At 38.0% G+C, this 21,064-nt stretch overlaps 1 protein-coding gene across 7 annotated transcripts in view; it reads right to left on the bottom strand.

Annotated features, from left to right (window-relative positions):
* Positions 1-2,936: 2,936 nt before the first annotated feature.
* The window catches only part of cdh22 (cadherin 22), a 187,866-nt gene continuing 169,738 nt past the window's right edge, over positions 2,937-21,064 (bottom strand). For all 7 annotated transcript variants that reach the window (XM_085161341.1, XM_085161340.1, XM_085161344.1 and 4 more), the window contains 4 exons: positions 20,141-20,258; positions 15,811-15,960; positions 15,436-15,537; positions 2,937-10,538 (listed from right to left, as the gene is read on the bottom strand). In XM_085161341.1, the coding sequence (XP_085017467.1) occupies positions 10,006-10,538; positions 15,436-15,537; positions 15,811-15,960; positions 20,141-20,258 (903 nt within the window). In that variant the 3' untranslated portion in view covers positions 2,937-10,005. The remainder of the gene's footprint in view (positions 10,539-15,435; positions 15,538-15,810; positions 15,961-20,140; positions 20,259-21,064) is intronic.

The raw sequence follows: 21,064 nt of genomic DNA, 5'->3' as shown, positions 1-21,064 counted from the left end.
TGGAAATGTTTTATCGAACAGCGCTCATTCACATGAGACACAAAGTGAATCACATACCAGTTTTTTATTGTCGCAGCATCTGTTGTGCCAAAAGCTGTTCAATGGCCACGTTTTGCATATATGTGAAAACAAAATGCTGGTGAGTGTATCAAAATTGGCAGTGCAAGTCTTTTTATTATTGTTCGGTACTATTTTTCTTTTATTGTGCACTGAATGCCACTTGAAATGATTAGCCATTGTTGTTTGTTAGTTCTTGTCGGGTCAGTATAAATGTCTGAATAATCAATCAAGAGGGGCAGAATAAAAAACTTATATTTTGGAGTCAAACTAAATCATACACCAAAAACTGGCTTCAAAACAACAAAACCAGGTGATTTACAGAGCAGTTCAACAGAAAGCAAAGGCGTCGAAGACACATTTTAAGAAGCACAATGGGACAGCTCTACCCTTGCCCTTGACAAGTTTCCTACTTTGTCAACCCTGAGTTGAATTACGATCTCTATTTAGAGGACGACTGATCCGACCAGGGCAAGAACTTTTAGAGTACAGTGGGAGAACACTTCTGCATGCAGTGATATATGCTCCATATGTGTCCTCCTACTATAACATAGAGGCTAATACAGTATAGCTTGAGGCATGAAAAAATGTCTACATCCCTGTGGGAAAAGAAGCTCTTGCTTGAAATACCTCCCAGCAGAGAGATAAAATAGCTGGACAACCATTAATTTATCCATAATTCTTACACTTGAACACTGATGAAGGACTACATGTTCAATAAGACAACTTTTGACAGGTAGGTATAGACCTCTACAGGATGAGCCTTTGTGAAGTGGTGGTTAAATGGCTGCATGGAATAATATTAATATGCAACTTGTGGGGATCTGAGCCTACAGGACTCTGTTGCATGGGGCTTGAAGGGCAAAAGAAATAAAATGTTTTAAATAAAGGTTAAAGGATGATGCCTCATGGGTGGGAGTTCCTACTCAGTCACAAGCGTGTAGCAAATGTGTTGATGTCAGCTATCTCTGTAGACATGGTTGCAGAGGTTGAGTTATGTGAGAACAGCACTGGATGAGCCTTAGCAATCACAAGCCAAAGACATCATCATGTACAAAGATCTATGGCAGCAGAAAGCCGGTGGGAGTGGGCACGCTCTGTTTTGCATAACTATTTTTAAATCCCTGTAGAACCGGAACCGCGTAATTTTTTTTTTTTGCATATGAAACTGGAGGAGTTGTACTTACATCTTATGCCATCAGCTTGTCCTCGGTCACAGTTTCCTTCCACATATAGCTTTGCAAAAACTGCATAAAAAGCGCTTGCAGGAACTAAAACATAATATTCCAGAAACATGCTTTGCCGATCCGATCAGCTGTTCATAACACTTCCCACATTGAAACAGACATCAGCACGAACATCGCATGTCCGCCATTACCTGCCTGATACCGGAAGTGACGTCATTTTCACGGAAAATGTAGTTTTTTACTTGTAGGCCTTAAAAGCCTATACTGGTGTTTTTAAGTCAAGCATAAAGTCATGTTTGACTTTATGCTTTTCTGAATAGTTGCTGGGATGCTTAGAACTCAAATTGCACTGCTTAAAATAGTTTATTTTGATGCACATGCTGTTTTCTTTGCAAATTTGCATCATAGGATTGTTTTTCATTTTTCCTGCAGCATATAAAAATTGGTGTATCTCAAAAATAAAACTATGAAGACACTCAAAATAAATTTCCTGTTGTTGTAAACTATTTGTTTTTTAAGTTTTGAGGGATAAGCCTCTTAAATTTCTCTAACTAGAAATATATGTTAAAAAAAACAAAAACGATTTTTAATTTTTTTGTAGTTTATTGCACTTTTTTGCAATTTATGTAGTTACTATGGACTTAATGCATACATATTATTAAAATATGGGCTATAACAGTTGTATTGATGTATAGCAACTTGAAATGCTCCCAAAAATGGCACTACAGCATGTAAAAATATAAAGTAAGCTCTGGCAGCCTTGGTTCTATGGTAGGTCTTGAACGCACCTTTAACGTGAGTAAACTTGGTAGTTGGTTTGTCTGGATTGCCAGAAATAAGAAAGAATGAGCATGAAATTTCTGTATTGGAGAGATATATTATTATCTGACTATACCATTCAGTTGACACATTTTACTTAAAATCACTGGTACACTGTACATCAATAATACAGTGACACACAATCCCAATAATTTGCACACAAGCAAAATGTTGAATTTATAAAGAAAACCAATTTCTTTTTAAAGCGCCTTTTTAATTTTTTAAATGCTTTGTAGTATAAAACATAATAAGCTACTAGATGATAATCACAAGAATCTTAAGCTTTGGTTCTGATGGAGAGTTGGTGTAGGAGTGAAGTGAAATGAAAACTGTTTAAAAAGTTTAGTAGAACTGTTGCTGTTAAATTCAGTACAACAGAAATCACAATTACTAGCATAATTAGTTGAAGTTAAAAAAAGTATTTAACGGAAATAGAACTGAAAAAACTCATCAGTTATCTAGATTTAATTACATTTAAAAAGTGTCCATTGCTTTTGAAATTTGTGTTATTTTTTGAAGCTTAAAACATGTGATGATATAAATGCACAGCAGTAGAAAACTATACTTTTAACAATCATTGCATGTGAAAGGGGAAGATGTTACCGACAGTAACAGAAAAAGTCCCACGGCTAAGATTCCCACAAGGACACTGAAGATCACAGTTCAATATGCAAGAATGGTATATAAATATGACAACATGAAGCATTTCCTTACATTATTAATGCACTTGTTTGCAACTTGAGTCAGTTTTTAGAGTACAATTTATGGAAATTCAATCAAAACTTTTGTTATTGTATTTATGTGTTTATTTAAAGACTTTGTGGTCTGTTTTGCAAATTGGTTGAAAGGTGGCACAGAGATATCAAAGACTACAAATCACGAGAAGAACACAGGAACGGACAACTTTGTTTTTAAAAAAGCAGAATGTTTGTCTGCATGCTTGATTTAATATATAACTGAGATGGGAGGCGACTCCTCAGAGCCATTAACTCTGAATTGAAAACGATGGGAGAAGACAAAGAAGATGACATTGGCTCTGATGTGCTTGATCCTATTCAGAAATGCATTATTTCTAAATGATAGTGAACTTGGAGTTGTATTCCATAGAGTGGAATTCATCAATTTAGGTAATTGTTAAAATCAGCTTTGTGAAATAAAACAAGAATCTAGAAGTGAAATTTGCAGAAAACCTTTGAACCAGAAATGTGGTGTGGGATTAAGTATTAATTTATTGACTATAAAACCACTATTTATTCATTTGTTTTTGCTTTTTTTGACAGATGTTTTTCTACTTCATACTTGAGAGCATTAGCATACAGTTTTTTTAGCACTTAAATGTTAATGTCTTGTGCTTGAAAGCTCTGAAATAATAAATCCCATAACACGTTGTATGTAAAAAGTCTGTATAGTGCCAATCTTATCTATAGTTCACAGGGAGATGTCCTCCTTTATTTAAACTGACATAACATGTGGCGGAATACTTAAATCTAATAACACACAGACGACGTCGGATCAGCTGTCTGCTACACAGCCAATGCACAGTGACTTACAGAGGAGTCGTCATTGACCAGTAAATCAGATCTGCACACTTTGACTCACTGCTGCAAAGACAATTGGCAGGTGCAGCTTTTAATACAATCTTAATCTGCAGCATCTTTGAAAAAAAATGCTGATTATGTAAGTGACCGACTAGCTCATTTCCTGGCCATGAAGCACAGCTGTTTCTGTTAAAGCTGTGCCATGCGTTATTGCTGTGGTCGGTCCATCACGGGCACCAATGCCAATATATACACTGTATGTATCAGTCTGATGTTAGCACGTTGTAACAAAACAACAGTATTTGAATCAAATCAATAAAAATGTGTTAGACTCATATCCTCAGTTTCGAAATCTGTTTGTCTCATCACTTAACCCATAGGCTTTCATCCAATGACACTAACAAATGAAAAGATGACTTTGCTTAGGTAAAATATACTTTAGCTTACCACGTGGTGTCACTAAATGGTCAGAGTTTTGTACAGTCTTTAGGTGCCTTGAATGATCGACTGGTTGCTGGCAATGGTTGCTAGAAGCTGCTGGCTCTTGCTGGGTTGCTGCACCAAAAAGCTAGTAAGTGCTTTGGTTGCTGGCAGGTTCCCATAGTATTTCATGTTTGTCTGCAAATACTTACTAACTACAAGCCAAGCAGTAGTAAAACTGGGAAAAATGTTTCAAACTAGAAGTTGAGAAGTGTTTTTTGCCTCCTTCCCTACCTTCCTATGGTGGTTTCCATAGGGTTGCTGACTGATAGGCTGGCCTGGGTGATTGGGGCATCAGCAATCATCTTCCGCCTGTATGGTAGTACCCACTCACAACCACTTGGAGAATACTTGTTTTTTCCCTTGCGACAGGAGGTTGACAGATGGTCGTTATTCACTTTATTCACCTGACCTTACATTTTTAGACATCCAAAATGGTGACCAAATGAATGTCACAGTGGTCATGTGTTTGCATAACCTTAATAGACTCCAGTCAAAATAGACACTACAGACAACAATAAGTCTTTCAAAACCATTACTTGTGAAGTGTTTTTCAGTTTAACGTTCTGTATTAACCTCTCCCTGAATTTAGTGATTTTATTCTTATTTTGCTGTTTTCAAGATGTTTTAGAAGAGCAGTGTTGTGTGGGTGGATGTTTAACCCACTATTAATTAATGTGAAGGAAGGACAATGACAAGGGTACATTATTAAATCATCTCCTCAACTTCCACTCTCTGTTTGTTACGAATGTTTAAAGAGCTCTAAGTGTGTGTCTGACTGAGGCCAGGGCTGGCTGAGCCACATCAATGACTGTATAAATCTATGTTTTCTACAGTCAGTGAGCTACGCACACATGCAGAGCAAAGCAGCCACACCAGACAGGATGAAGGAGGTCTGAAAATATTAATTTGTGCTTTTGAATGTAACGGTGCTGAAACATTTAGAAAATAATGTTGATTTTTCTGTTTCAGCGCTTTGGTCTTGCTAATGCTCTTGTCATTCACTCTTGTTCAACCATAGCTCCCTCTCTCGCTTTTATTTAGCCAGAAAGGAGTGGTAGTGTTAAATATGTTTACCATCTGTCACTATAATTGCTGCACATCAAACATTTCTCTGAGAAAATACCTACACATGTATGCATATCTGAAAAATAAACCTTTCTATAGCAAAAAAAAAAATTGTTAACAAGCGCTTTCGCCTGACCTAATTCACCTGACTAACATTTTAAAACGCTTTCACATCCTTGGACGTAAAACAGTGTCATTCTGTTGATAATGCTGCTCTTGCACAAGGTCTATATGCACAAGGTGTCCTTTGGCAATGGTGCACAGCCAATATTATACACAAGATATTATTAGACATTAGGCAGAGATAACATCTTTTAAAGAGCAATAAAACCCTTATTAGAAGGTCAGAGGGGGTAGAGGGGAAGTAAGCTGGAACTTTCAGAGCCAGGAGACCACAGTTTGTGTTCCTTTTGGGAGTTCAGTGTTTTGCACTGTACCTGGTTAGTCTCAGATACTGAAAGCTGCTTAGACTTACAAAAATATCATAGCTTAGATTAAAATATGCCCCTCGACAACAGTAACTCTGCATGTTGTAAAAAGAAACCCACCCGTTTCATTTAAATGTGACGAGATGGGAGCAAGACACCTGTTTCCCTATTGCCATAAAGAGACCTTCTGTGTATCTGTGAGACACCAGCAGCTTTAATAAAATGGCAGAAACAGATGAAAACACGAATGACTCGATTTATATGTAGCGGGATCATGACCGCCCAAAGAAATCAAAAACAAAGGATGGAGAAAAAAACAAGCAGTAGAAATCTGCTAATTCTTTGAGGGATGCATTACATCTGGCTTGTTGGAAAATTTTAGGTAATAGTTATTTTGAATTATACCACTATTAGATCTCTAATACAATGCAAATAAATTAATAATTAAATCATGGAATCATTGAATAAGGCACAAATAATCACTCCAGGCTTTACTGAGCTTTACTGCCTGCTTAGGACTCGCCGCTGGCTATTGCACACATTTATTTCTTCATGAGTCAGTGCACAACCTCTGATCCTCTAGCAGGGCTGTGTTTACTTATCTAAGACTTAAAATCAAAAGAAGGGGTAACTGGGATTTTTCCCATTAGGACCTATGTATAAGATAGTGGACCTCAGGCAATGCCAGAATCAATATTATCTTAATGTTTTTTAAAAAAGTACACATTTTTATGTGATGGTGGCAGTGGTGCCTCAAACTGAAAATGAATTATTTGAGAATACTGTGCTTTTCACTGTGGAGTCTGTGTGTTATCCACTGTCCTGCTTGGGTTTCTTCCCACAGTCCAACGGCACGCAGGTAAGCTGAAGCAGATTTGTTCAAGGCCCCTTTTCTATATGATTTAGACCTGTGGCAAACCTGTCCAGATTGCAGCCTGCCTCACCCCAAATGTTTGCTGTCAATGATTTTTCTCTTTCAGAACCTGAAGTAGAATAGATATTAGATGTAATTTGATTTTTTTTATTATCATTTTTTATACTCATGATGTCTTGTGTGTTTTATCTGACAAAGCCTTTAATTAACTTTAATTCTGAGCTTTGAATATGCTATACAAATAAATGGGAGCCTTGTTTTTGATTCAGATTTGTACTGAATGATTTCTTTGCAGACCCAGGTAATGCGCTGTCACACAACCGTAAAAGAAAAGTCATGGTCATTATCTAATCTTTGAATGAAACGCTTCTCTGCCCATGGAAAAGGTGTCATTTTGTGAAGAAAAAAACATACAATTTTCTATCAGAGTCCAGTTTTTGTAAAGAGTGAGTGGCCATCTATCTATTATACTCATCTCATTTTATTAATTCACCTTGTCAGAGTGCTGCATTTGTAGTCTGGTTTGCTTATGCAGTGTACTTGCACTGCATTTTAGCTAAATGAATTTGTTTTTACACTGCTGAAGGTGAAAGCTTTGTTTTTAATGCCTGAGAAAAAAAACACACACACAAAAAAAAACCAAATGCTATTCAGCTATTAGGCTATGTGTGATTGATATTTTCAGCAGCGCACATTCATATTTCCCCAATGTTTAATCAATTGTCATTACCCAGCCAAGTACAAAGAGAAGAGGATATTTAATTTGCACACAGCTATCCCCCTGGAGAACTGTCAATCACCAGCCATCTATCTACATAACTAATGACTGGCCTCATGCTGCCCTTGGAGTCGGGGGGATATTCTGATTTATGGCAATGCATTCATATGTTCACATGTTCAGGTCATCACTGCAGATTGACACTTTCCTAGACGGTGACGGAAGATGAATGAAAGGCTCATTTGCATTTGCATGGATGTACAGATGCAATTGGACGATCTCATTTCCCCTAAATATGTGCTTACTCTTCAACCTCAGCTTTTATTAGTCACATGACCTCTTTGACTGCAGATTTTGGCCACCTAGACAACATTGTGGTCTACATAGTTTGTTTAAAGGACATTTACACGCAACCCTTCCTTTATGATTGTGAGTAGGGAGCTCATGCTGACCTACATTTGTATAAATCCATCCAGCGTACGACATTTGCTTGTCAGTGAGCAAATGCTGTTAGGCTAAAAGCTATGATTAATAATGAATGGCCAACCACTCCTTGGCACAGATGCACAAATAAATACAAACACTGATGCAGTATGGATCAATACAGTATAATAGAGTACAATGCATATTGATGAAGCCAGGGATGTAAAATGTGATTTAAATTGTGAAATCAATTTGAGTTTCTTCTTTAACATAACTTAATTACTGGTGCACAATTTTTTAAAGACTATCCATCCATATGCTAATTACAGAATTGTTTTGATGCTGATTGAAATAACTACAGAAAAAAAAAGAGTTGCAACTATTCTGCAACTGCAACAACGTGAAGTCAAGTTGTGCTGCTAATTGTGGCATCACTGCTATACTTGTAAAATAGCGTGGCAGCATATATTTTGTCATGCTGCTGTTACTTTAGTTTTGTAGAATAAAAGTCTAGATATACCTTTTTTTTGTCGAGCAGTGATGGATAAGTTATGTTTGAAACATAGTTCAATGTCACTTCTTAGCAAACTATGAGTGGATACAGTAGCGCTACTGAAAAAAACCCTGACATTTCTTTGAAACCCAGTTATGAAAGGACTTGAATGTGAATCCAAGCCACTGTCTGAAGGGCCATTTTAGCAGCAGGTCAGAAAGATAAAAGCAACTTCATATACCTCAGCATCCTCTGGTGACTACGACAATTACTGTAGTTTGGCAGAAGGCAGCCAGGAGGTATACACAGCGAGAGGAGAGTCTTTGTTTGGCTGTGGCCTGTCATATGGTCTGTTTGTTTCCATCTACAACTATTCTCTGAATCTACCCCTGGTGTAAACAAAACCTAGCTCCACAATTATTCATAATTCAGCAGACATCTTCAGCAAACAAGTGGCAAACAATAATTAGTAACAGAGATGCTCTATTTACTTTATCTCCATGATCTCATTTACAAAGCAATTCACTGAGTAATTTAGTTTATTGCACCAAGCGAGATGTAGTTTTTACCAAAAAATCAAATATTTATTTAGCTTTTTTTTTTTCATTTTCCATACATTTGCAAGTTAAGGTCAACACTGAAAAGGCTGTGGGTACCAGGTGGATGTGACCACTTCCTTAATCACATTATCCCATAAAACTCTTTCTTTAATTAGACATAACCGTTCTCCCCTTACCCCAAAGGAAATAAAATGTCAAAAGGAAAATTAAACATCTCAGGATATGAAATAAACTGAACATATTGTACACATTCACACACACATCTGGAATAAAGATTGGCTCCCTGTAGGACAAGGCTGGGCATCAGCCAATTCCAGGAAAACAGTCATTTTGTTTCGTCTTAAATCACTGCTGCGGTTTGTGCCTTATTGCCTTAAAATGGCTGTGGAAAGGATAAGAAATGATTAAAACACATTTTTTTTCTCAGTTTGTCACCATAAACTCCCCTCCGTGTTTTTTTTTTTTTTATAAATCACTAAAATACAGCAAAAGTGCATCAGTCTTTGCCATTCAGACTAAACTGGCAGCTGTTTTCTTCGGCAGTTCTATTATTCAGTGTGTTGCCTCTGTTCTAGTTTCCTTTGCTTTTCATATATCTGTTTGAAGTTGGTTATTATTTTACAAAAGTGGTCATAGAAAATAAATAGAAATATCTTCCAGAATGTAATTTTATATGACCCAGATGTCATCTCTTCACTGGTATTGTGTGGACTCCCCTGCTAATGCAGTTCTTCTTTCTTCCGTGTTGTGTCGTTTGATTAATGATGTCCTTTTCCCCTCACTTTTTCATTAACACTTTAGCAGAGTTCACTCTTGTAGTTACCATAGTGAGCATGGCATAAATAAATAAATAAATACATAAAAACAAATAAATACATAAATATTTCGGCATCAAATAAATACATGACACTTTACCTTGGCATGGTTTAACCCCACCCATGTAACGCTGACAGTCCGTCTCTTAACTTAAAAGAAATGTTCTTCTTTCCTGAGAGAAACAAACTCTCCCTTTGCACACGGTTAAATAGCAGTTTTAGATATCGCTCATTCTCTTCCTTATTTCATATGATCACCAGAGCTTTTGAATTTAAATCTTAAAACTCTCACACGCACGAAAAAACAAACAAGTGTAAAAAAAAAAGAAAGCAAAAAAACCAAAAAACTCTCAAAGTTTTCTCAAAGGAGTTCAAAGTCTGAGACTGGGAATTTTGCTAAAGAGATAAAGAGGTGGTACTCTGACTTTAATGAGTACATAGACTGGCTCTGATCTCAGTAGCCTGCCAGAGGGTGAGAAGGAGAGAGAGATAAGTAGGAGGAAGAAGAGGGTGTTTAAAAGTGTCTCTGCTGAGAAGAAGCTGTGCTAGGACCTTTCCTCCTCAGGGTTTCCTGGTGCGTAGTAGCCTGCCAGTTGCCTGAAGCGTGGTCCCCATTCGCTGAGATAGGAGAAATCCTGTTCTGAGGTGGTGGACAGTGTATGAATGGAACTTAGCGAAAGCGCCGGTGAACTGGTGCCCTCGAAGGCGTATGTCTGGAAGGAGTCATATGGTGGCACTGACAGGTCAGCATCAGCCTGCTCCACCTTCTTTCGAATGTAGCCTTTGAAAAGGGAAAAGTCTGTTGCTGCTGCGGCAGCTGCCTCTGCGCCACTGCCACCCACTCGTTTAGCTTGTATCCACTGTGGCAGTGAGCGGATGTCTGGGCCAGAGTCACAGCTCTTGGCCTCTGGAAAGTCATAGAGGTTCCTCAGAGCGCTCATGTCATACGCCTGAGTGTCCTGCTCCCCTCCACCCTCATCGTTGTACTTGATGACGTTATCCCTCATGTCCTCCTCGTCCTCTGTCATCCTCTGGCCCTTCCTGTGGCGTTTCAGGGTTAGAATCAGCAAAACAAGAACTGATGGACAGAGAGAGAGAGAGAGAACAAGAAAGTGAAAAGAGACGATATTTGTAATTCTACATTAAAATAACATATTTAGCAATTCAGTGAATAGATTTAAAGACAAACACAAAAACACATATATCCACAAACGTTCCCACACATGAATTCTCGTGCTTTGGTAAAACAGATAAAAAGGTTCTCATTTACAGGTGTCTCATCACACAGAGGCTTAAACATATTGCATGCAAAAAGTGAATCCCCTTGTAATTTTGTGATGAAAAAACACATAAAATGCCTACAGGTTCAGGCCCTTTTTAAAAAAGAAAGTCCAATTAGTCTGTTAATCTGTCTGTCAAACTGTCTCTTTCGCATCTTCAACCCATCTGGATTGTCCACTTCATCTTAAATAGTCTTTTTCAGCCATCTGCTAACTCACCGCCGGTGGCTAGGGTCCTTGCAGTCTAGTCTACCTTCCCTTCATCTGGGGTTTCTATGATGTTGCTTTTCATCTGAGTAAAATGCTTCTATTTTGCATGCTCAGGTTTCTGCAATAAATTTTGCTCGTTACGTGTTCTCTTTCTCCTTACTGAGCTAAATGTGTATGTCGAGCGTACACTGCACATGATGGATTTGCAAGTGCTTTCCATAGGAAAGTTTCTAACTACACCCATAGTAACTTTGATTTCACCTCACGGGGCAAAGGCACCGCAGGGGAAGATAATATATTATCAAGTTTTACATTTCAAATGCATGAGCATTGATTTTTCAACATCTTGATTGCCTCGCTCAGAAATATGATTCAAAAGGCTTAATGGAGACCAATCTGTATATCAATACTCATCCAAGTCAAGTGAAAGTAAGAGTTTTTGTTTCTTCAGCTAAGAAATTGAGGAGACCACTCAGAAAGAGAGATAAATGCTTAAAAGTCTTGATTAAAAAGAATTGTGATAGATCCTGTTATGGACTAATGAGATGAGAGGAAAACAAAGGCTGTATGCACAGAGAAATCAATCTGGCTTTCATTTCAGCTTAGTTGTTTTAATTACTGCCTTCATTTGTGATTAGACAAGTCTCACTTAGCTCAGACACCCACCCTCTAACTTCGTCATCCCTCCTCAGAGCTGCACTTTTCCCTCTGAAACTTCCACCAGATTTGTCTCAGATTTGCAACAACATTAAATGCCATTTACAGTGATGGTAAAAACTTATTAGAGCCAGTTATTAATGAATGATGCACACTGGGGAGTGTGACAAAGATAATGAACATCTTTTGAGTAGTGGGATAAACAGCAATCTAGCTGCTCTTTGATCAGGTTATTAGCAAAGAAGAATGTGCAAAGGGATTTATCTACAGTGCATAGTAAATACTCTGAAAGACAAGGATAAAAGTACTTTATTCTGATGTGCCTGTCAATACGATTGTACTAATATTCATTTATTAAAATAAAAGGAGAAATAAAATCTACTGTAGATCAAAAACTGAACTGTACAACAGCATCAAAACAGCTTCTGACTCACTTCCTTGGTGTTTTGTTATCTTAATGCACATTCGTCGTTGTTGTTGTTTATTTTTGTTCATGAAAAACGATGGTCTTTCGCTTCTGAGGGCCATATTTCACAAAAACAGATTATAAATGGCAGCACTGTCCTGATTCACAAAACACTGCCAATTGCAAATTGCTGACAAATTGGCAAGTACTACAACACTCTTGCAGGCTCAGAATTGTTTCTGTCTCTAAAATGGAAAGCTAATTATTCTACTCTCCCGTTTTACAATATAATCTCAATAAGGGAAAAGAAGTTGCCTGGCATGTTCTCTAAAATGCTTTGTTGTACCTACAGTATTTTTTTCCTTTTAGCAGGCACAATACGCAACAGCTCTAAAGGGATGCCAGTGAAGGGACATTCAGATAGATCATTAAGCAGTACACATCATGCATCTTCTGGAACAGATAGCCTAAAACAGATGCCTACAAGCCCACAGAGATAAAAAGACTATCAATTATAATGGTGCCTGTGCTGTCCTGGATGGCACATATTGTTTGATGCCCTGAACCCAAAATACCCATTCATACATTGTGAAAATGAGCTATAGTGACGTTGTTTCAGAGTCAAAATAGATGGATGTTAGAAATAGGTGCTGTGTACAGGAAATCCATACATGTTAAAGCATGTATATTAATATGCATAAGGGCACGGAAATATGCCGCTGAAGGTCATATGATTATATTAATAAATATTTCACCTTTCTTCCCATCTCATTTCTTTGTACGCCCTACACAACATTAGAATATAACAGTGATGGGATCTATACAACGAGTTGTTGCTGTTCCTGGTAATTGTTTTTCAATTGATATAAATGCCCTAAAATTCATTTGTAAAGTGAAACACCCAGTGGGTTCATTGCCTACAGAGCTGTGACACAGACTAAAAAGCTTTGCTGATCTTGAATTGGATTTTATTCATCATCTCTGACTGATATGTACAGTTGTTCTCTTCTTACATTGTTTGCTGGGCTCCACTGGGATACGGTGTCTGTAGCCATTGTGTTTATTCTTCTCCTGTATGAATTGGGTAAATTAATTGCCAGGCGGCTGAAGAAAGAGTCACAGTTTGTGGTAAACTGTGGCACACACAGCCATGCATACTAACCAAGCACTAAGACAATTACTCTAAATTCACACTAATGTGAAGAATAATAGGAGGTAGGAAACTATGAACTCCTAGGTGCAGAACAGCCTCCCTTCAGTAAACTGTGTTAAAGAGTATGTGCTATTATGTGGCATTCTGAAGCGAAGATGATCTGATAGCCTCACTTTTCACAAACCCTCCTAATGGAATTTACCTTTTAGGTATACCGATGCTTGAATTGAAAGCCACTGAAAACATATTTAACAAGGAGATTAGCACGTCTAAATTTCAATTCAACACCACGTACAGAGTTTACTCTTGCAGGAAGCATATGTACCTGCGCATAGCTGTCTCTTATACATACAACGCTGGTCCCTATGTGTACAGATGTTGCGATAAGCGTTCCTGACAAGACGGTTAATTTACCCTTGGGCTGCGCTGGTTGCCCCCATGCGGGAGTTCATCACAAGCAGATGGGAGGTAATTGGAATAGATGCATGCAGATGCTGCAACGCAGTGAAATGGATTCATCACATCAGGCCTATAAATGAACTGATGGAGGGATTGTTTGTTCGTAAGGTAATTAGGCAGAAATTTGTTTTCATTTTTCTCATCACCCAACAATTGATATAATAGAGGTTGCCCAGTCTCTGGAGAGAGTGCTAGCTTGTTGGTTAGGCAGTCAGAGGCTATATCTGCATATGTGGGAGAGAGAAGATGATGTGCACACAATAACGTTGAATAGAGAGAATGAATTATATTGCAGTTACTAAGAGTGGAGTTATTAATCTAGGTTTGCAATTTGTATAGGTGTATAGCATGTTATGTGGTATAGTATGAAAAAGGAAAAGAGGAAAAGTGTGCAGCTGAAGGGATACGATTCCTGTCACATGTCCCACTCTAGTGTTGTTATTCACACTACATGATAGTTGTGAAAACAGTGTTTATCCCCCTGATCCTAACCCCTGCAGTCCTGAGATTTGACTGTCCACATGATGACTAGCAGAATGTAGGCGCTTTAACCTAGCATGTCCTTCAGCTTTTTATATGAGGCACATTTACAGGCAAGAGAATGGCACGGATTACTTACAGCATCGGAATAAAGAAAAAAACTGCATACTGCTTCTTTTTGTTCACTAAGACGCCCATTAAATAAAATATTTTGTACAGTCTATTTTCATGCACAGAATCGAGGTTTTTAGTAGTTTAAAGGCCATACCCAGGTTTTTCAGGGGATGCAATGGTGCTCAGAGTACCATAACCACAATACCAGAGAAACGTTTTTATAGCCAGCAGAGGTTGCCTTGGATTTGTACACAACATTTTGTTGAGGCTTTTAAAGCCATGATGAATAAATGATGCTCTGCTTTTGAAGTTCACTGCAGTAGATGTTTCAGTTAATGGAGACAGAGTTTTAACAACTCTCATTAGAAAAGCTCTTAAAAGAAATAGCTAGCGATGTTATTCACAGTTGAGTCTGCATAGTGTCACATCATCCATCACTCACTTCCTGTGCAATGTAAAGCGTGTCGAGGAACGAGCGAGGGAAACAAAACACAGTGACAGCGCTGTGGTCTCATGCTGTCACTGTGGAGTGGAGCACCAACATGTACGGAAGGGGAAAGTGGGAAGGAAACTCATGAAAATTTAAAAAATGGCAATATCAAACATCTCTTAGGGGGTTAGCATATGCATTTATGTGTGCTAGGAGGTGCACATGTGTATGTGTCTCTCTATAAAAATCCAATAATTTCTGGAAAGCCCATTTAAAGCCTCTATTCCAAGTGCTGAGGCTGCTCTTTTACACGTTTGCTTTCTCAAGACGACTTTCACTTCACTCTCATTCATTCCATCACAGTCTGTGTTCCAGGGATCAAAGTAGCTTGATATCATTTACAAAACTAGATGTCATCTGTGCCTCTTTCTTCTAGTGAAAGCAGCAACAAAATGTGTTTTTAATCTGTTTTAATGTCACTCATTTAAGTTTTTAACAAATATGCATTTTTAGTTTAATTACATATGGATTAAATATAAAACTGGCCAGTCCAATAAAAGGTAACATGACTGTAGGAATTAATGACAAACAGGCACTGAGCTTGAATTGATGTCTTTAGGCCCAGCTGTCAACTAGTTGATCCCACTGTGATTCCACTGAATGTCAAAGTAAACATCCCAAACTAAGCATTACGGCAAAAAAGCAAACTAATGAATCCATACAACAATTCAACATACAGCAATATATTCATCTTCCATGCATTTATAAGAACATTCACTTGCTTACCTATTAGTATAAGCATGCACACCAGTAATGCTATAAGTGCCCCAGGACTGAGAGCTGCACTCATTACATAGGCTGTGGCGTTGCAGGACTGGATGGCTCCATCTGCATTATAAAACATAAAAGAAGCATTAACTTTGCAAATTCAACACAAGCAGTTTGTCAAAGCCTCATCTTGTAAAGAAAATGTCTTTTATCATGTATATATTATGATTGTAAGAGTGTGAAATCTCTGTAGAGGACCATTTTAATGCAAATTTATGCCCCTGTGTTATTTTGTTGTTTGGCATGTAGATGACCTTTTAGCACTCCCGCTTCTGCAGAAGGTGACAGTGATGATAATGTTAGTAATGGTGCAGCTCATACAGCAGCACTCACCTGTATCACAGCCGCAAACACGAATGGTCAGGGTGCCTGTGGAGCTGAGGGAGGGAGGCCCGCTGTCAACCACTAGAATAGGCAGGAAGTACACGTTCTGCTCATGGCGGTTAAAGCCTGACCGCTGAGTCCGGATGCCAGCTGTGTTGTCTGGGTCAGATATGGGTTGGGATCAGAGAGAAGGTAAAGCAGAGAAACACATATTAGTGACTTTATGATAAATAATACCATCTATGTCTCCTTGATAGTGTCTAGCTTTTACTAGCCTTCGGTAAATTTCATGGAACTCAAATCAGTAAGTTTATTATCACTGTTGTGGTTTTTTGTCTACTTTGTACTTACATCTGCACTGATAAAAGCAGTAAAAGAACTACTTGTAGAAGTGTTGTTCACTCAAACTTAAATAAATAATTATAGTTTTCAAGACTTGAAAGTTGACAATAATTCCAAGTAGTAGAAGTAACTCAAGTAGAATAAATAATTTTAGTCGGTGCACAGTCCAAGGTTTCCAGACAAAGAATGTCAAGCTTAACTTGAGGTTAAACTTTTATGGGAAGATCAACTGCTTTTATGCCATTAACATTTATCATGCATCTTCTTTTTCAAAAGCAAACAACAAGAGGAGAGGAAATCACTGTGAAAGCCACTGTGTGAAATTAAACTTTACTTGTGTATGTATGAGCTCTCTGCCAGAGACAAAGATAAATGTAACTCAGAATACAGGATGAGGCTTTGACAAATAGAGTCAGAGTGGCTTCGTGGGTATACTTGCATAGAGGATAGCAAGTAATTCATCTTTTCAAACGTATATCACTGTTATTCGTGTTGTCTCGGAGCTCCTCTGACACATGTAGAACAATTTTCATATTACCGTTTAAGTACGGGAAGCCTACACCTCAATTTGTCCCTTTGACTTTAACACAGCATTCCATTCCACTGCTGCACGGAAAAGATTCTCCCTGCATCTGCTACAGTCTGTATCCAACAGTAACGATGTAATTGATCACTTAATTTGTCAGCCCAAATGAACACAACAGTCTGAGACTGCATGCCTCTGAAAACTTTAAAACACCCCCACACCACGTATCGTTTAATTTCTGTATCCGGAAGGATAATTAGATTAGGATTCAGTTTTCAATTCTTTTGTTCCCTTATGGTATTATTCATAACAAAATGTGTATTTTTATTTTCCTTTTAAATTTGTCTTATGTATCTTTTCAGCATGCCACGGGGCGTTTCACCCATAACATGAAGGCAGTTTGTCATGTAGCAGCAAATTATATTTGTTGAGATAAGGTTTTGCTTTACAGACGACCAGCAACAACTTCAAAGAGTTTACCAACATGAAAAAAATGCCTTTTCATCATTGTGTGTCAAGACGTGGAGACAGAACGCAATGTGAGGCCATGATAAGGAAGAGAAGTGACAGATTGAAAGTGACAAGCCGACAAATGTGTCCATGAAAAAAAAGGCAGTGTCAAAAAGAGGGGTAGAAGAATCAAATGTCTGAGTGGTATTTTGTTTGCCTCACATCAAAACATATACATGTTCTGAGGTGTTGTTTGTGGGCTTGTAGGCTACATATATATATTTATATATGAAAGTTGTGTATTTTTTCCAGGGAAATGGGGTGAAATTGTAACATTACATCTAAGAATATATGTATTGTGATTATTTACCAGTCTCCACAATCGCCTACATAGAAGGCAGACATTGTAAGCAGACACTGATAACCTTTATGATTTTCCAATGTGTGTGTAAGTGTGCATTTTTTTGTGAAAAGGCAGAAAAACACTTGTGGTATACTTCTGCTGTCCCCAGTGTCTGTATCTTTATTATTGTGTTATATTTGTTGGATTCACGTGTAAGCGAGCGGAACTGCAGCAGACCTCGCTGCCTCCTTTACAGTGACATTTCCGTGGCTCCGGCTGCTCCCCTGACATTTTCCTGGTGTCAGATCAATCTTGATTTAGCCAGTTGTCACATTCACTTAGGTACACATATCTAAACGACGGATCTGCAAGTGCATTTGCAAAAACACAGACAGGCATGGAGAAGCTCATCTTCCTGACAAAGCAAAGTCATCACTGGGGAACACTGATTTTAATGTTTCTTTACATTTTGCAGGTAGGTATAAATTTTATGTTCAACACAATATTAAAAAAAAAAAGTCAGCATTTGAGGAATAGAGGAAAAAAATCCACTGTTAAAGTGTTCAAATGTGAAAGATATTGCAAAGCTTAAACATTTATATAAAAGGCTTTGAAAAAAATATAGTCACGGTACAACTCTGCAGTTTATGAGATATACCAAAATACCATAAAAATAATAACCATAATTAAAATGGAGAGAATCATCCACATACTGGCATGCAGTATTTTCTAATGATATTTTTCCCAACTAACAGGTGCGTAACAGCTGGTGTTTATTCAAAAAATAATAATAGAAATATCTCCCTTTTATGAGACAAAGGTCTAATCACACAAAAAATACACAATTTTCCCTACACCGTAAAAAACATCTCAAACAACTTGTCTTCTGGCTTTATCGGTTATTTTATGTTAAAAACATCAACCATCTGGCACTGGATTAAAATAACGCAGAAACTGTAATTGTGGATTTAAATTTATACTTTCACAAAGTTTTTTGAGCAACAGTCTTTCAAGTAAACATTGTCTTAAGGTGTATTTTTAAAAATGGATTTCACCAAATTTTTATATAGCGGTACGGTCCTTGCAGGGACTCCTGTGATTTGACCCTGTATGCGAATGTCCTGCTGCCTGTCCCGCCTTAGGTGCCAGACTACTTAGTGCCAGAGAGCCTTTTTGGTTTGTAGCTAGAGAGCTGTGTGTGGTGGTCAGTGTTGGGGAGTAACGGAATACATGTACCGCCGTTACGTATTTAAAATACAAAATATGAGTAACTGTATTCCGTTACAGTTACCGTTTAAAAAGGTGGTATTTAGAATACAGTTACTTTGTTGAAATAAATGGATTACACGGCGGTACTTCCCTGTTTCATATTGTGGCGGGTCAGGACTGTTTGGGTTTTGTTTGACAGCTACGTTCTGTTGTTCCAGGCGGCAGCGTTACGGTTGCCATGGTTACGGGGTGACGCTCTCTCTCTGCGTGTTTCCTGGGTGAGAGAGGCCTTTTTGTTGTTGTTGTGCTAAGCTAATAGGCAGAATGCTACAGGTATAGCTCTAAAGAATGTAGCATCATAGGCAGTGTAGTCCGTGCTGCAGGGAGAATGGACTGCCATACCCGTTATGTGCCTGTGAGCGAGGGAGGGAGAAAAAGGAAAAGTACGAGCTGTCATCGAGCAAAAACGGGAGCTGGAAGCATGTAAATATAATAATAACCACTGCAGCCAAGAAGAGAGCCTGACGAGCCCAGTTGTAAGTAAGCTATTAAGACTCGACTGTACGCTGTGTTCGTGTTTTCCTCTGAAACAATAAGTTCCGTTGGAGCAGCCTTTCAATGCCTCTCTCTGTCTCTCACTAGCAAAGTTGATCCAGACAACAAAGTAAAGCTAGTTTTTGGCTACGAGCCCGACACAGAACCCACCGTAGTAGCTAGAGGTCCCTTTACTACGGTTCGGAGCCGCGGACCTTCAGTAACAGTAATAAATCACAGCAATAGTACATTCATGTAGTTGTAAACAGCATGATAATATATTAAGTAATCCAAAGTATTCAGAATACGTTACTCTCATTGAGTAACGTAACGGAATACGTTACAGAATACATTTTGGGGCATGTATTCTGTATTCTGTAATGGAATACATTTTAAAAGTAACCTTCCCAACACTGGTGGTGGTTGCTTAGTCCTGCTCTGTGAAGAGGAGTGTCTGTTTTGGTGATTCAGCCTTTTTGAGTTACTTTATAATTCAGTGACAAAACTCGGGTTTTGTCGTTTCCTGTCTTTAAAAGGTGATAGTGGCTTGTCCAGCTCTTTCAACTTATTTAGTAAAAAAATTAATACAAACTTTTAAGTTAGCAATTGTGCCTCCTTGTCTCCTTTTTTTCAACCTGGATGCTTTTTGTTACTTTCCCTCATCACTTGGACCTTATTGGGGTCAATTATTAATAATAAAATATTATTAATATTATCACTTCATTATGTTGATAAGTATCAGTTCATTATAGATATGTCGCACCTGTGCACATTCAAATCCTTAAACTCACTCATAACAAATATAACACCTGGTCATAGACTTTTACTGTCATTACCTAAAAATTCAATAGTGCTGATAATCTTATCAGCAAAGCTGCACAAATACTGAATGCTTATTCACACATAACTTTAATTTAGGATCTTTGCCCTCTTACCTTTCAAATCCAACAGGGAGAAGTACCGATTGCTGGAGGCTTCAGGGGCAAGATTGAAGTAGAAACGATGTCCAGTCTGTGGCTCGTCCCTATCCACCACACTGATGGTGTGAATTAACTTAGGAAAGCAAAGAAGAAGAAGTGAAATAAAGTAACAAGAAAGAAGGCACAGACGCTAAGACTTTTCTACCCATTTCAAATAAATGTATATATAAAAACACTTTGCATTTCAAATATTTCTTTTATAAAGGAGAAACTGATGTGGAACGAGTGTACTTGGATGCAACAGACTACGAAAGCGTCCTATATAACAGAGTAGTTTAAAGGGACTACAGTTGCAAAGAGATTGAAAAAAAAAACCTTTCTAGAAAGTTGACACAGCAAAATAATAAAAAAAAAGTCTTAATGGTAGAAATGCAAAACTGGCATAAAATATCTCACTAAAAAGAGAAAAGAACTAAGAACAGAAAAAAGAGCCAGAGTCAGAGACACTCTCTGATGTTGCCACATTTGTGCTAAGAAGGAGTAAAGTCAAAATGGAAATGTGTAGGAGAACAGAAAGAAAGACAGACTAGGTGGGGGTGTAGTTCTCCTATCTAATGCAATAATAGTGATCCACATTCAAAGATAAAAATCAACTGTGATCCAATTTTGAGAACTCTGTGTGGATACAATAAGGTGAGATAGGATTCACTGCGAGCTGAACAGACATCAAACAGCCCCTGGAGATCCTTTCACCTTAACATGGGGGTCTCAGGGACAATTCATCTTCCTCTCATCCTATTACTCCACAGCCAGCATGAAACCACGAGCTGATAAATGATATTTTCACATCACATCCATCGGCTCTGTTTCTATGTTTCCTCTGCCAGTACACAACCTCTAAGGCCATGTCATTACTATTTTGATTATCTTCATCTTTGT

This window comes from Neolamprologus multifasciatus, chromosome 5, assembly GCF_963576455.1.
Source record: "Neolamprologus multifasciatus chromosome 5, fNeoMul1.2, whole genome shotgun sequence".
NCBI classification, from domain to species: Eukaryota; Metazoa; Chordata; class Actinopteri; order Cichliformes; family Cichlidae; genus Neolamprologus; species Neolamprologus multifasciatus.
This window is presented reverse-complemented; position numbering and strand designations above follow the sequence as displayed.